This window comes from Bos taurus, chromosome 22, assembly GCF_002263795.3.
Source record: "Bos taurus isolate L1 Dominette 01449 registration number 42190680 breed Hereford chromosome 22, ARS-UCD2.0, whole genome shotgun sequence".
NCBI classification, from domain to species: domain Eukaryota; kingdom Metazoa; phylum Chordata; class Mammalia; order Artiodactyla; family Bovidae; genus Bos; species Bos taurus.
Window position 1 is genome coordinate 38,066,160 of NC_037349.1, and position 17,050 is coordinate 38,083,209.

At 41.7% G+C, this 17,050-nt stretch overlaps 1 protein-coding gene across 1 annotated transcript in view; it reads right to left on the minus strand.

Moving 5' to 3' along the window:
• Positions 1 to 16,026, minus strand: part of SYNPR (synaptoporin) — a 300,699-nt gene extending 284,673 nt beyond the window's left edge. The window contains exons 1-2 of the mRNA XM_005222694.4: positions 15,800 to 16,026; positions 15,609 to 15,674 (exon numbers count right to left, since the gene is read on the minus strand). Coding sequence (XP_005222751.1) covers positions 15,609 to 15,674; positions 15,800 to 15,817 — 84 coding nt within the window. The 5' untranslated portion in view covers positions 15,818 to 16,026. The remainder of the gene's footprint in view (positions 1 to 15,608; positions 15,675 to 15,799) is intronic.
• Positions 16,027 to 17,050: the final 1,024 nt, after the last annotated feature.

Consider the following 17,050-nt stretch of genomic DNA (forward strand, 5'->3'; position numbering starts at 1 on the left):
TGGGGTTGCAAAGAGTTGGACACGACTGAGCGACTTCACGTTCACTTTTCACTTTCATGCACTGGAGAAGGAAATGGCAACCCACTCCAGTGTTCTTGCCTGGAGAATCCCAGGGACGGGGGAGCCTGGTGGGCTGCCGTCTCTGGGGTCGCACAGAGTCGGACACGACTGAAGTGACTGAGCAGCAGCAGCCAGCATCTGACACTGGGATTGACCTGCAGTCGCCAACGGTGGTAACACTGTATTCTCTATTGCCTTCCACTCCCTGTCCCATTGTTCAATTCTCCTACTGGTGTTTGCAGGAATTAACTCCCAAATAAACTATGTCACCCTTACTTCAGAGTTTGCTTTGTGGAACTCAAATTAAGACAGGAGTTAACTTCCACGAGGCCACTCTTGAGTAGTGGGGGCTGGGAGCCAAAAGATTAGCATTTCCCCTGTTTGTCCCCAAGGTAGTTCTGAGATGCACACATGATGCTGGCTCAGGAAGCCCTGTGAGTTTCTGGTTATGACTCATTTCCCATCTCCATTTCACTTCCCTGGTCCCTCATTCCTGCTCCCTGGCATCCCTTCCCAGCCGCCTTTAACTTAGGTGCTGCTGTCAAGGGGACGCAAACAAAACACTGTAAAACTAGGGCACCTGGGCAGACTAGAACATTTCATACTATCTGTGGGTGACTGGTACAGTGCAGTGAAGTGTGTGAGACGCGCGGACTTGCTCGCTTCCAGGTCTTGTGCACGTGGCTGACACCACAGTCATGATGTGCCTGTGCTACTGTTGCTCCCTTCGTCTCATTACCAGGCTCTTACTCCTCTTAAAGGTACACTCTAATGCTAATTATACAACTCAACAGGCCGTTGTCAAAACATTACCAGACTATCTTGCTAATCTTGGGATAAATAAATGTCTCAAAACCATTTCTTAATAATGAAACCTTGAAGATATACATTTATCTGCATCACATACCACTGAGCAATCTATGTCACTTTTAGCCTGCTTCCAAATAAAATGTATATCTTCAGTAAAAAAACAGTAACCATTATTATGAGATATTCTCGTGCTAATAAATTAGTAAAAACTTTAACAACTGTCATCTTGCTTCGTTATCAGGAGGCAAACAGAAAAGATGATTAGCTTACGTTTTTATTTCAATCTATAACGTTGATGTATAAAGTTCATAAACATATGGAAATGCATAAAAAGCACAAACTAAAAAACTGATAAAGTTCTAAAATTTCAGGGTCCAATAAATTTTTAGAAGGTGGCTTATAAACTCACTGCCATCGACTGTATAATATGGAAAAATATTGAAAAAATAAATGTAAAAATGAATCTTTTAGGACTTCCCTGGCAGCCCAATGGTTAAGGCTCTCTGCCTCCCATGTGGTGTGACCAAAAAAAGAGAATGTTTTAAAGAACAGAGCCACAGTGAATATATTCCACAACATGGTAGCCAGTTCCTATTAAGTATTCTACTGAAGTTTAGCACATTGCCCTTGCAAAGCAGATAGATGGACCAATTCTCTGCAAGTGGGCTGTCCAATATGGTAACCACTAGCTCTTTAAATTAATTATAGATAAATTAAAAATTCAGTTGCTCAGTTTCAAGTGATTCATAGCCTCTTGTGGCTAATGACTGATGCATTGGACAGTGAAGAATAGAACATTTCCATTGTTGCAGAATGCTCTGTTGGGCAGTCCTACTCTACGCAAGTCCTCAGAATCCTTCCCCATTATGATTCTTTATTCAATAATTCCTCAAACTACAAACAATCAAATGGTACCTGTTATGAACAGAATTGAGATTACACGGCTTGACTGAGAAATCCAGTTCTCAATGCTTGTTTGGGACCCAGAGCTGTATTACTAACTTACCCTATGCTGGTACTAGGCACCATGGCCTCCCACTATGATTTTGGTCTAAGACATAGTCCCTATATTTCCATGCTTCCTAGATACCTAGTGAAAATAAATTTTCATTCTATCTGAAAGATGGCAAAAGGAATCCTTAAACTCACTAATTCCATCATTTCAAAAATCAAGCAAGAGTTAATTTCTGAACACCAAAGTTCCCATTCATCCATCAATCAAATGGCTCCTGAGAACTTTCTGCACAAGACGAACTAGGCCAGGTCCGTGGAGGCACAGAGACAGAGCCTCCAGGGTGCCAGGATTCTGTGGTTCAGTGAGAACAAGCTGGAGACCGCAGGCTACATCCAGAAGTCAGCCATGCTTTGTGTATTCTCCAAAGGCTGGGCCTCCTGGTGTTTGAAAAAGAGAAGACAGTTGCAGCATTCAAACCTCCCAAGCATGGCACCAGAATCCTTATTGCTGTCTTCTTAAGAACACAGGAAGCATCCAGACACTTTTGGCCTGTGCTCCTGCTCAGCAACAACTGGCTTCCATAGGCAGAAACGTCAGCATCTCTGGTCACCAGCGTTGCCTCTTACAGCAGCCTGTTTCCTGCTTCCTCACACACTGCAGACCTGGTTTGCATTCTGGCCCCAATATTTACCAGCCTGATGGCCTTGGGAATGTTCCCCAGGTCCTCAGAAGGCAGACTAACCAAGATGGGAGAGGAAACTGGGTGTTGCCCAAAAACAAAGCAATAAAACACAAGTTTACAAGCTCAAAGAGCTGCATTTTTACAGCCACATGGCGGTCAGTTAAAAGGTGGTGGAGATGTTCCTGACAAACTGAAAAGGCAGAGAGCAACCAGCCCCTGGTTCTTTCTGAATATACTTCATCGTTTACCTAGGCCACTGTGGTTCTGATATCTACAAATAAAATAAGATAAATCAAAGCAAATCAAAACCACCCTTTCATTTATCATTGTGTCAAGGGAATGTTTAAGAAATACCTTAAGAAAAATACTTGCCTTTAAACTGCAAAGAGAGCTCAAGAATTTTGCTCTGCTGCCCCCAAACAGAATTCCCCACCAAACTGAGGCAAATGAGTATTAATAGTTCAGTCAAACCACCACCTTGGCAGATTTTGCCCTGGTAGGTACCATCAGCCTGGCTGAATGGTTGGGCCTGTCCTGCAGTTGGTTCACGTAGGGCTACGGACAGCAGCTCTATTGGCTGGAATGGTTCTTCCCACAGGGATCTAGTCTCTGGGGGAGAATGGGAACTCTTCTCCCTCTACAATTGCTAGGAGAAGCACAGTGGGTCTTTTTGAGGCACTGGAGATCTGGGTTCAAAATCCCGGCTCTTCTGTTATTAGTATATGCACTGAAACCATATACACTTAAACTTGTTTTTCTAATCTTCAGTTTTCTTGCCTAAAGAAGGGGAAACAATGATGCATGCCTTGTAATAGAGTTGCTAGAATTAAATGACATGCTTACTGAAAGCATTTCACACAGGGCCTAGAACTCAGCAAGTACACAATGATGGTTAACAACTGTTATTTTAATTCCAAGGGGCCAAGGTGGCCCAAAATAGCCATATGTGAGGCAGAGGCAGAGTATATCCATAATGTTACCCTTGTTAATAGCAAGTGTGGTCAGGAATGTGATCCCAGAAACACAGGAAATGCCCTTGGCATCTGGGGACTGCTGAATTCATTTTATTTTATCAATAGAGCTTTCTATAACCACAGGCCAGATACATCCCAAGATTCCTCAGGTGATGCAATAACACTCATCTACTCTGCTTCTCCCATAAAAGAATTATTAAAGTTCCAAGTGCCTCAAACTCAAAGAAGGTAGGGTATAAATCTGTATGCATGAGTCACTACATACACATACATGAGCTTCACATTTCAAAAAGGTACCAGGTATGGACCAATGCTTATGAGCATCATTCAAGGTAAAATAATAATAAGTTACTTATGATAAATAAAGTTAATATTACAAATCAATGCAACTTGGATGGCAATTTTATACTACAAAATTATATTATTAAGGATTCATAACATCAAAGTTAGCTTTGGTATGCTAAAACTTATAGAAATCTATTCTTACACAATGATTCAGAGAAAGGAAGGCTCAGTATCTCTCTACCCAAGTCAGAGTACAGCCATCTAATAATTTCCAAATAGTGGAGTAGTACAATGACCTAGAAAGATGAAGGCAGCAGCTTATATAAAAGTCCACATGAACAGCCTCATGAATTTGGCAGTCTCAGCTACTGCTTTACAAATCCATTCTGTCCATTAAAATGTTTCCAAATGAAAATGAGAACATAAACCATCTTATGAAAAAAGATGCAATCTCAGTGCAAAACTAAAGTACAAATTTAATCAAGATTACATTTTCTTCTATGAAATTGGAAAACTTTTAAACTGCCAATGCCCACAATGGAACCACCTCATCAGAGGGCAATCAGGCAATTGTTTCAAATACCTAAAATACCTAACCTTTTGAACCAGAAATTCTACATCTAAAAATAAAGTAAACAATAATAGAGGTATAGTAAACATTTATCTTTAAGAAGGGAATCTTTGCAGGTTTTAAAAATAATAGCCATTTTAAAACTATTAAGATTAGAACTAGACAATTTCTAGTAAAGACTGCTGCTGCTGCTGCTGCTAAGTCGCTTCAGTCGTGTGTGACTCTGTGCGATCCCATAGATGGCAGCCCACCAGGCCCCACCATCTCTGGGATTCTCCAGGCAAGAACATTGGAATGGGTTGCCATTTCCTTCTCCAATGCATGAAAGTGAAAAGTGAAAGTGAAGTCGCTCAGTCGTGTCCAACTCTTCATGACCCCATGGACTGCAGCCCACCAGGCTCCTCCATCCATAGGATTTTCCAGGCAAGAGTACTGGAGTGGGGTGCCATCGCCTTCTCCACTTGTAAAGGCACAGCATATAATAGTACACAGCCATCAAAATTGTGGAGGAAGGTATTTTATGTAGTGGCAAACCAGAAAACAAAGCCTTGCCTATTCTAAGAACCCATTTGTTACGGGTTGAAGTGTATGCCTCTGAGATTCACATGTTGAAATCCTTATTTTTGGTACCTAAAAATGTGTCCTTATTTAGGAATAATGTCACTGCAGATGTAGTTAAGATGAAGTCACACTGGCGTTGGGCAGGCCCTAATACAATATGACTTGTGTTGCATAAAGAGAGAAGTCTGGACACAGACACACACACAGGGAGAACCGCCTGTGAAGACAGAGGCAGAATTTCAGGGGATACACCATCTACAAGTTCAGGAACACCAAAGACTGACAGCCAAACCACCAGGATCTAGCAGAAAGGTATAGAACGGATTCTCCCTCATGGCCTTCGCCGGGAAACAACTCTGCTCACGCCTTGATCTCAGACCTCTGGTTTCCGGAACTCTGAGACAATAAGTTTCTGTTGTTAAAGCTACGCAGTTCATGGTATTAAGTAATGGCAGTCCTAGCAATCTAACACGTCATTTCCCCCCGCAACCGCACAGGGGAAAAAAAGGTACATTAACATTAAAATGTCTGAAAGAATATTTTTCAATATATTAACCTTAGTTGTCTCTCAGTAAAAGGATATTGAGTAATTTTGATTTATTAACTTTTGCTTATATTTTTATGATTTTAAATTACTAAACAAATAGTTTATGCATAAAAATGGTTGTAAATAGAACATCAAAAGAAATCCACTGCCCAATACAAAGATATTTAATATCATTGGGTCACAGAAGGCACGGAAGAGGCAGGAGGTCAGACTGATGTGGCTTGAAATCCTGTCTTGGTCACCTACCAGCTCTGTATTTTGGGGCAAGTTAACCTCATGAGGTCATTGTAAGATCTGAATGAAATTGTGTATATAAGTTACATAGTACTGATTTAGGACAGACTGGCACCTAACAACATACAGCCATTTAAAGAACTCCCACTATTTATGGGGGCTTTGTCTTTCTTTAAAATAAAGAAGTATGTTATTCCTTTCAGAAAAGCTTCACAAATTCATGGTCACCTGGCCAATGCCTGTAGACAGCCTGGGGCTCCAGTGTGTTTGGGACAATGATCTAGGACTTGGTGGTCCAGTCTAATCACTCTCTCCTTTCCAACCACATGTGCCAAAGCATACTCTCCCATTAGAATACATTTGTCTCATGCATGTGCTCTTCATGTCTTTAGTACAAAGAATGTGTGTGTGTGTGCATGTGTGTGACAGAGAATAACACAAGAACACCTAGGAACACCTAGAGAAACAAAAAGGCTGCCTCGTGAAGTTTTCCAGAATTTCACAAATTCTTGAGAAATTTACGTTGGCAGTAAAACATAATCTGGGGGGAAGAAGGAAAGAAAATACAAATGTATTGAGTGCTTGCTATGCGCCATCACTCTTTGCAAGTGTTATTTCATTTAACCAACGCAATAATTCTTTCTGCTAATTAATATTATTTCTACTCATATCAATATGAAAGACCCAGAGAGGTTAAAGTAACATGTACAACATTACATAGCCTGTCAGTGTCATAGCTGACGCTCAAATCTAGGTATTCTTTCTGTTACTAAATGAGGGAGATGTAATAAATAAGCCCAGGCATTAAAAATAAAACAAAAAGCAGCCAGCAATTTAAAGTAATAATAAAGTATGAATATTTGTATTTCAAATTTATCATTCTTGCTAATAAACAGTCTTTCCCCCAGAATACCTAGTGTTTAATGCTACAGTTTCACACTTATTCTTAGATTTTTTTTTTTTTTCCTGAGCAAGGAAGCATACATCTTCTAAAATAGATTTCAAACACATATAATCATGTTTTGCTTTCAGTTGCTTCATAAATAGAATCTGTGATATGATTCTGATGACAAAAGTTCTTATACACAGTCTGGTCAATGATTATGAAAAATGAAAATATGCCTTCCCCCTTTGCTCAAATGGCAGATGTAGATGAAAATTAAAGGTAACACATCAGGCACTGCTCCTACAGTAAAGAGGCCCTAGATACCTGAGCTTCAGTTTTCTAGATTTGGGACCATTTAATATTTATTGAGCCCTCTTATGGGAACTTTTATACATGTTGGCTCAGCTTATTTCACAAGTTATATATTCTAGATGTCATCCTTATTTTACAATTCAAGAAGTTGAGAGTCAGGGACAGAAAGTGGATGTCCCAGGTGTTTCAGTAATGAATTTATTTTTATTTGTAAACATATGTTTTAGGTATGTTAAGATCCCTGAGGAACTTGAGACTCAGTAAGGTTGATTTGCGCTTGAACACACTCAAGGTTTATGGTTGAACCCAAGCAAATGTGGCTTCAAAGTCAACACATTCCCAATCACAGTCACAATCTCTACTCATCAAACCACTCTCTTTTCTAACTTAAACATCTCCCAATATCTCCAGTCTTCACTCAGAAGATGGGTCTGTGCCTAATAATTTTCTGGTATCACTCTTTGCTCTAATCTAACCATTCTGCCTTCTCAGTTCTTCTGGATCTCAGCTTCAGGAAAGATCTCATGGGTAATGCAAACTGTCTGTCAGGTGCGGGCAAAGCCATTAGGTGAATTAAGGGCATGAAAGCAGAGCCAGGAAGTCTCATGGCAGACCAGATGGATATGTGATCATTTCTTGTTAAAGCCATTGGGGGTATGTCTTCTTATCTGGCACACAAATCCTTCAGAGTAACAATTTCAAAGGATGGGAGCTTTCTCTATCTCTCTCTCTCTCTCTCTCTCTCTTTCTCTCACACACATACACACACACAAATGGGCAGACAAAATTGATTTGCTCTTCCTGCATCCAGGATGGAATCTGACTCAAGTAATTTATCAGGCAACCAAAAGAATTTAAGAGTTCATCTTGCTGCTAAATATCCAGATCCTTTCTGAAGTCTACAGAATTCCTTATATTTCAACAACACATTGCTAAACCTGTATTTCATTATGCAACGGATCAACAAACACAGATTTTGTTAGAAAATATACATAAATCAGTAAAAAATTTTCTCAGGGATTCGGAGTACTTTTGAGAAGGAGAAAGGTCCTTGAGAAGGTCTGGGCATCCTAGGTCATTATGGTGGTGAGCATTTAAATTTTGCTTTGTGTTCTGAAAACATGAGATAGAAAGAAACCTGACCTAGAAATAAGAGGACATGACTTTAAGAAGAAATTATATACATCCCTACTGTTTTCAATGGGGAAACCAATTAAGTTCAAGATCAATGAGCAATCACTATTAATAGGAGGTAACATGCAAAACTGAGCGACTTCACTTTCACTTTTCACTTTCATGCATTGGGGAAGGAAATGGCAACCCACTCCAGTGTTCTTGCCTGGAGAATCCCAGGGACGGGGGAGCCTGGTGGGCTACCGTCTACGCGGTCGCATAGAGTCGGACACGACTGAAGCAACTTAGCAGCAGCAGCAGCAACATGGAAAAACGATTAAGATCAGGAGATCATGAAAGGTAATTGACACCCCATCAACGTGTTCTCAGGGATTCATTTCTTCATTCTCTATTCTCCTTCCTCCCTTCTTTCTCTCCTTCCTTCAAACAAGCCTTCATTGTGCTTTGCGCTTAGTCACTCAGGTATGTTTGACTCTTCGCAACCCCATGGACTGTAGCCCACCAGGGATCCTCTGTCCATGAGATTATTTTTTTTCAGGCAAGAATACTGTAGTGGGTTGCCATTTCTTTCTCCAGAGGATCTTTCCAACTCAGGGATTGAACCTGTGTCTCCTGCGTTTTCTGCATTGGCAGGAAGATTCTTCACCCCAAACCAATGCCTTACTAGGCATCTACTGTCTGGGTGTTTGGTGGGATTTACAAATGTTTTTGGAGGCATTCCTATCATGTGTCAAGCACTGTATAAAGATGCTTAGAACGTACTATGAATAAGACAAACAAGATCCTTGCTTTCACAGAACCTTTAGTCTGGTTGAGGAGCAAAACAAAAAATACAAGTCACTGAAGAGTGTGCTCTGGTAGCCATAGAAGACTGACTTCACCCAGAGGGACTTCCCTACTCAGAGAGTCCCTCTCAAAAGAAGTGATGTCTAAGCTGTCACCTGAAAAGAGGAATTTGCCAGCCAAAAAGGGTTCAGTGAAAACTGTGTGTGTTCCAAGCAAAGGAAGTGGCATGTGCAAAAGTGGCAGGTGCAAGAGACCATCGCCAGCCCTACAAATATCTGATAAATGTGAAATGTGTGCAGAGCAAGAAACAGGCTTTTAGTCTGAGAGCTAAAATGGGTGAGGGTGGCATCTCTCCAAGTTTTGATGATGCATCAGTTTCAACAGGCAGCATCGTTCTTTCTTGTGGGTTCCAGAGAGACCACAGAGACTGGGGCAGAGGCTCAAGGATGCAGAGTGGCAGGGAAGAGCTCAGCCCCTCAGGGAGCAGAGATCACTTCACACCTCAACCTTCACCCATGTATCTCACGATATCCAGAGTCACCCGATTGGAAAAGATCACTCCTTTATCATCACCATCATCATGATCACAATTATTGTTTACTTCTGGATGACCTTTAGTTTACAAGGTGTTTTACATGCTTGCTCTTCTTTAAAATTTCCAAAATTGTGGAAAGGTAGGCAAAGGGTGTTTTCCCCCAAATTCAGTGAGGAACTGAGTTTCTCAAAGGATGGCTAAGCTAACTGAATGAATGAGAATAATCACACATACAGCCAAAGTCAAAGACATGCCTGCAGAAAAAGAAGACTCAAAGGAAAGTCATGGTTCTGTAGATATACTCCTTAGAGATTTTTCACTATTTTTTTCTATTACCATAAGACTATTTTTTCTTACTTGGATCAGGAAGACATGCGAATCTTCTGGGGAACAGAGAACTAGAAGTCATGTTTCCAGTTGAGCATGAGTGCAGGGTTCTGCTCCTATTTTTATCTGGGTGATGCCTAATGGCCAGGCGTACCTGGGTATTATGGTTTGGTTAGTAATTGCCTGTGGTTGATACTATAAGGACCTGTGTCTACATCTTGGAGAGTTCAGTTGGATACAGGTAACTCTTTCAAGAATAAACAATGTCTATGGATTATGATTTTGGAAAGATCAGGAAAACTGTCCCCCCACACCTCACCAAAACATTCCTGAGAACTAAGTTCCTACAATTCTTCTGTGAGACCGGTTCCTTTAGGTTCAAACTTGGCCTCTCTGGAAAGTTCTTTGAGTGCAAATATTCCAAAGAACAACGCCCTACAGAGTCACTTATGCTTTGGTAAAAAAGAAAAAATCTTGGACATCATGATATAAGGGGAGAGGGGCTCAAAAGAGGCACATTCAAGTGTATGATAGATTTTCTATGTCAGAATTTTGCCAAGACTCTAACTTGTAAGAGGTTGCCATAATGCTCTAAATTACTTTCTGGTGGATTTCTATTTCCTCCTTTCCATCAATCCCATAATCATTCAGTTACCATTATCATCATCACACTATCATCATCATCTCAATATCACTTATTGAGCACTTCTGATAGCCCAAGCACTATGCTAGGTGGTTTCTGTGAATTGAGTCATTTATGGCAACATTTTAAAGTAGGAACTATTATCAGTTTCATTTTATAGATGAGAAAAACGATGCCTAATAAAGTTAAATAACTTGCCCCAGGTTATCAAGCTAGGAAAAGGATAAAATAGGGATTCAAATACATAAGTAGTAATTTTATCTTTTTTCCTGTATTTGTGCGGCCAAATATCAATTGTTTTCATAGAACTCAGAAGAACATTAAGTGATAAATTCATTAGTCCACTGGGGAGTTGCTATTTTATGAAAAGTGTATCTATTGATTCATATTCCAACTGCACACATGACTTTTGTCACTAATTGAGAGGCTAGAAGTTATAATTAAATCCAAGTTAATGTAGCTTTGCAATTGCATCACATCCTCATGGCAGATTACTGCTCATAATTTAAATTAGTTGCATGTTAGAATTCCTATCCTATTTATGCTTAGGGAAAAAAAAAAAAAGAGCTGTCTGACTCATGCACAGGTATTTTTTAAGAAAAAAGAAAAAAAGACCATAAGATTAAATTCTTGGCTTTATAATCAAACTCTTTTCCAATGTATTTTAAATGAAAAGATACTATGCTTAATTAGAACCTACTTTACTTTGGTTAATTAAAAACAATAGAGAATAAAACAATATCAAAGACAATTGATGTCTGTTGAGCTAATCTCTAAATATAAACACTCTGTGGCATTTTCAGAAAAGGCTTTAAATACATATCAGAGTGGGTGAGATAAACACTGCAAAACAGGATAGCATCTGCCTTTTATGTTTCTTTGAGGATTAGGGATAAGCTATGGCAGGTGTCTGCCACATGGAAGGAAGCAGAACAGTGTAGCATTTAAGAGAATACAGTTTGGAATGAGAATGCTCAAATTTTGGCTTTGCATTTCCTACTATTTTTCCCCCTACTATTTTATCCTTGATGAGTTATTTATTAACTTCATGGTGAAATGAGAACATAAGCCATGCAGATTCAATACTATGATGCATGGAAAGCAGTGGAATACAGTGCCTCATATGAAGCCTGCGTGACAGAGGTAGCTACTGTTCCTTCTCAAGAGTTTAAAATAATAACCATATTACATTATGTTATGTTATAAACATGCTTAATGTGCTATTATCAATAACATGATCAGAAATGCTATTTATATCAAGCAAGCAGTATGATGTTAGGAAAACAGATCAGAATTTAGATTCAGGAATGACGATTCAGAAAGCAGGTCCTTCCATTTAAATCAAGGCACTGTATACCTTTTACATCAGACATGTTGCATCTCTGGATTAGCTGGCCGGCTTTGGGAAGGCAGAATGGAGATATGGAGTCCAGGGGTTGTAGCAGAAATGATATAGCAAAATGGGGGATGGACATAAAAGATAAAGAATTAGAGGAATCAAACAAGCTGACCCAGCAGTTAACTCTAAAGGGGCGGAGTCTGGACCTGCCAGCCATGAGGTATTATTCGGGGGCGTTGAAATACCTTGGATGCTCTTACATCTGCACCAATTCTAGTCCTGGAACTGCGGGGGTCCCTCACCTGCCATCACATAGAAATCTACAGGTGCAAATACAGAACCTTGCAAATGGTAAAAAGAAGAAAGAATGCATTAACAAAAATGTTTTAAAAGGAAAAAAAGCAGGCCAAAGTTCTCCTGGCAAAGAATTGAAGTAGCAAAATAAGAGTGATTCGTGGAAGGCAGGATTTCACACCAACTTAGTAAGTCTGAGAAATAAGGTAAATTCAATTAAAATTTTTTTTTACTATCTTCAAATTATGGTTTAAGAGATTCTTCTGGACCTTAAATAAAATTTTTTTTATCATCGGAGAATACATGAAACAGACCATCAGCATCAGTGCTGTGTCCTCAGTTTTGGTTTTGACTCAAAAGATAGTGAAAATGCCCTTGACCTCACTGAAGTAGAGATTAAGGATTTGGAAGTTTTGCCTCAAGGTCTTTGAAACTGGCTAAAGCTTCTTCTTTGAAGGTTTGACTTTTATGTTTTTAAACTTCAAATCTACTATATCTATGAGCCATTCCTAAGCAAAGGACACATCAATAAAGTGCATGCTTCCCTCCAAGGCAATAAATCTCAAAGTGGAAGACGTCTTTAGAAGTAATATTGCTTCACACGGTCAATCCATAGGAAGTCATTTCAAAGATGAATTATTTTTTTAATTACTCATGTACACAACTGTGGACAAGGGATATGTGTCCATGATTCTTTCTGCAGGACACAGCTTTCCTTCACACTCTCCTCTCCTCATTGAACCTCAAATTACACCCTTTGGGGGAAAAATATCAATGTTATGCTTATACAAATTACACACACACACACACACACACACACACACACACACACGGTCACAAAGTTATGTTTTGTTTTTTTATATTTACAAAAAAAGTACATGCTATCCATTAGTTTGAAATCTGAGTGAATATATTTTCCATGTGTTGATTAAAAGAAGAAAAATTGAAAGCTACTTTTTTCCATATAGCAATTTCATCAAATAATAAGAATGAAACTCATTTTTCTGCACTTAATAATTTTATCAAACACAATTGCACATGCTGACCTCCAGGTCAACACATATTAATTGAACTCACCTTTACAATGGCAGTATAATATTCCACAGCATGCATGAATCATATATTAATGATTTTCCTATTAACATATTTACTAATTGTTTTGTTCTTTCCCCTACAAAGGACGTTGCATTAAATAGGCTTGAACACAGATCTTTACATACACTTTTACTTTTACAGCACAAATATTGAAAACTGAAAGGACTGTTGTTCAAATACATCCAAGACTACCAGCTTCTCCCACAGAGAAGCTGCTCCCGCAACAGAACAGGAGGAACAGGGATGTTTTTAGTGCTCTGTCATGCTCAATTAACAATTTTTGCTTATCACATACATAGGCACCTGTGGGGAACACTGAGACAAACAGAACAAATTTTCTTCCAAAGCTAGAACTCTCTCTCATTGTCACCATTTTCCACAGGAAACAAAGACCTGCGAGTGATTCTTCAGCCATGGCATGCACAGAAGAGATATTTCCTTTTCTCCACCTTGATACACTTTTCCACACCTTCTATCTCCCTGCTCTCATTTGTGAACCTTAGCTCATTCAAAAGGTGGCAATCAACTAACATATATGAACTTTCAAGGTTTTACTGTTCCCTTACTCAGGTTCTCTAGCACAAATGAGAGCTAATTATTGATTTATAAGCAAAATTCCTTCTTCCATAAAGAGAGGCCAAGAAGAGAGAAAATCAACTATACTTCAATTTTTTAAAAATTAAGTTAATATATCTCTCACACACACATCAAGAAAAGATAACTATAAGACAGGATTATAAATTCTTATGAATAAATGAATAAGATGTAATGGAAGCTCAAAGAATGGGGTGAATCATTCAGTTTGGGGTAGAGGAGAGGGAAAGAAGCAATTATGAGAGAAATCTTCACTGAGAAGGTAATATTTAAGCTGAAGTTGAAAGACAAACATTTGTATTTGGCTTGGGCTGTGACAGGACTCCATACAGTATGAAGAAAAATAACAAGAACATTAAGGTGCTTTGGAGTTTGGGGGGACCTTGTATAGCTTAGGGTGGTGGTCCTCTAACTTAATGGGCCTAAGAAGAACCTAGGAAGTTGCTAAAAAATGCAGATTTCTGGGCATCCTCCTTTCCAATATTTTTATTTGATTTCCAGAAATCTGCATTGAAAACAAAACCATTCACACTTTGAAATACACTCACTGAGGGTGTGTGGGGGGAGTGACATGAAATAACATTGTAACAGGACTGAAGGGAATACAAACTAATGTTTCAGGTGGGTGACAGCGACAGTGTGAGACCATGAGAGATTGTGTCAGAAATTATAGCAGGTCTTTGAATTTTGTTTTGAGAGACAATGGCTTGACAATGCAGCCTTTCCACTGAGCAAAAAACCCCCACTCTTCCACAGAGAATGTTTGTTGAATGGCTAAATGAATGAACGTGGACAGAAGTCTGAGAAAGTCAAATGAAAGCTGCCTGGAATGAGTCCTGCATGCTTTAACCTGGCTGTGAGGAAAACAGTTTAAGAAAAGCCATCCTTGAACCATTAGTTCAAGCCTTCCAAACGCTGTCCTGATGCCATGTCCAGTTGATAGATTCATGCATTTTAAAGCAGGTTTACAAACAAGGCAGCTGTGATTACCCTGATCAACCATGTAAGCATGTAAAACTGTTGTGTTGCCAAACCCGGATACTGGCCCTTGGAGCTAAGATCTGGGAGGACGGAACACGCTCTTACATAACTTCCTAGCTCCTCAGTGATAGGGCCTGTGATTAATGCTACATGACGGGCTTTGAACTTTCTGTTCAGATAGACTCGCTTGCCTTTCAGAGCTCCTAGCAAGAGAGAATGTGTGACCCGCAGATTTCACTCTGAATAACGATCATCCAAGCCGGCAATACTAACAAAGCCCTGTGGCCCCGTTGGTAGCTTTTCTGCGCCTTACTCCTCTGATAAGCTGTCCTAGGACTATCAAGTTCTTTTTTAAGGGGACAGAACATGAGAGTAATACAACTTCCTAAAACCCAGGCGCTGAAGAAAGCTCCAAAGAAGGCTGGGAGGTTCTAGGAGAAATCAGAAAAGCCCTCAAGAGCGGATAGAGTAGAGAAACTCTGAGACAGGAGGAAGAAGTCCTGCCTTCAACGCTACTATCTTTCACAGCTTCTCAGCTTCCCTCTCGCTGGAGCGTGGATCACAGCGCTTCCTGTATCCCAGGCGGGGCGGAGAGCTGCTGCCGCGCTCACCAACTTTCCCAGCTTGGCCAAGCCCTCTCTCCTACTTCGCTCAGCCCCAGGTCCCTCCTCTCACGCCCTCAGCCCCGCAAAATGCAGGTGAGCAGCCAGAGCCCAGCGGCAGCGCCTCCATCTGCTCTCCTCCTGGTCTCCCCAGGAGGCTTCTCTCCTCAGCCCCTGCGAGCCTGTGAGATGACACCTCGTCTAAGCGCCTGTAAAAATTCGTCCACGCTCCCGCCTCCAAGCCGGATCCCTCCATCCTGTCCCCGCCATCCTGGAATGGCACCTGAGGAGAGAGGATTGAAGGAAGCGGCTGGCCTCCCAGGCTTGGAGCAGAACCGAGAGCACCCCATCCGACCTCTCCTCACCTGCTAGTTCCTCCCCGCACATAGCCCGCTACTCACCAATTCTAGGGCTCGCAAGAAGGCAAGGGGCTCCTTCAGCGCCCGGAAGGTACCTGCTGACGCCAGCTGTGGACCAAGAAGGCGAGACAGAGAGAGAAAGAGCGAGAGAGAGCATGAGGAAGGGGCTGGGGGACGCGGCATCCAACCCCGGGGGTCGCGCGGCATCACCCGCGCTGCCCAGTCAGTCCTACCTGGCTCACGGGATCCATAGCTCGCCTCGCTCGGGCTTCTCACCCAGCGGCGCCTTTGAAAATGAAGTTCGAGGGCCACCGCCGTCCTCGGCCCCAGGGCCCAGGGCCAGAAGCCCCTTTTCGGAAAGGGCGCGGGGAGCGAGGCGGTGGAGAGCTGAGTGCCCCGAGCGGGCTCGCAGAGGCTGGGTTCTGGAAGGCTGCGTGTGCGGGCGCGGCGTGCACTGTCTGCGAGGGTGGGAGGGGCCGGCGGGGAGGTGGGGCGCGGGGCAGCGGCGGAGGTGGGGAGGGGAGCCCGCCCCGCGGCCCGGGGGAGGCTGCGATTGGCCAGCTGCGGGGGCCCGAGGGCGCGAAGGTGGGCGAGGCCAAACGGCGACCTTGGAGTCGCGTCGCCGCTGGCGCGCCCTGTACCCTTAGGCTCCAGGGCAACTTTGGGGCTGTAGGTTGGAAAAACCCGGTTGGCACCCTCAGCAGAATGGTTCCCCGCCTGAAGACCTGGGTTCCAGGTAAGAAACAAGCAGCCCACACCGTAAGTGAAGAGGTGTGTGCGTTCTGGAAACTTCTGGACACCAGGGACAGACCCCCGACCTGGTCATGCCCCGGAGCCTTCATGGAATGTTCGCGTGGCCCAGCAGTGCCAGGTGGCGGGAGAGATGTAAGAATAGGGTGAATACTGCCCATTCCCTCAGGGATAAGCGGGGGGCCAGGTCAAGGCGAAGGGGGCTGGTGGGGAGACTGGAAATGCATGAATTATAAAAATATGGGGCAGTACGCCGGGCAGGTAATCCCGTAGCCACTGTGTCAGGTCTGGAGCAAATTACTACGCCTGTAATTTTGAAGTAGAAAAAAAGAAAAAAGAAAAAAAAAAGTAGAAAATAGATTTCGTCAGGCTGAACTATACACGGGAACATAGCTCATGAGATGCTAAACAGGGATTGGAATTCAAGTTTCTGTAAAACTCATGCTGTTTCAACTGAGATCCTCTGCCTAAAATACAGTCCTCAAATTAAGCTCCCCAAATCCATCATAAACAGGACTTCGTGCTCTCCATCTCACCTCATACACTCTTCCTCCCTTAGTGTGCTGAGCCTGCCAACAATAGTAACAACAAAACAATTGAATTCTTTCAGAAGTTGTGTTATGGGCTTGATAAACATTATTTCATTAAATATTCACAAAACCCCCATGGATTAGTAGTAATAGTTACTATTAGTAGTAGTTAGCAGTAGTAACTACTATTGTTCTCATTTTAGA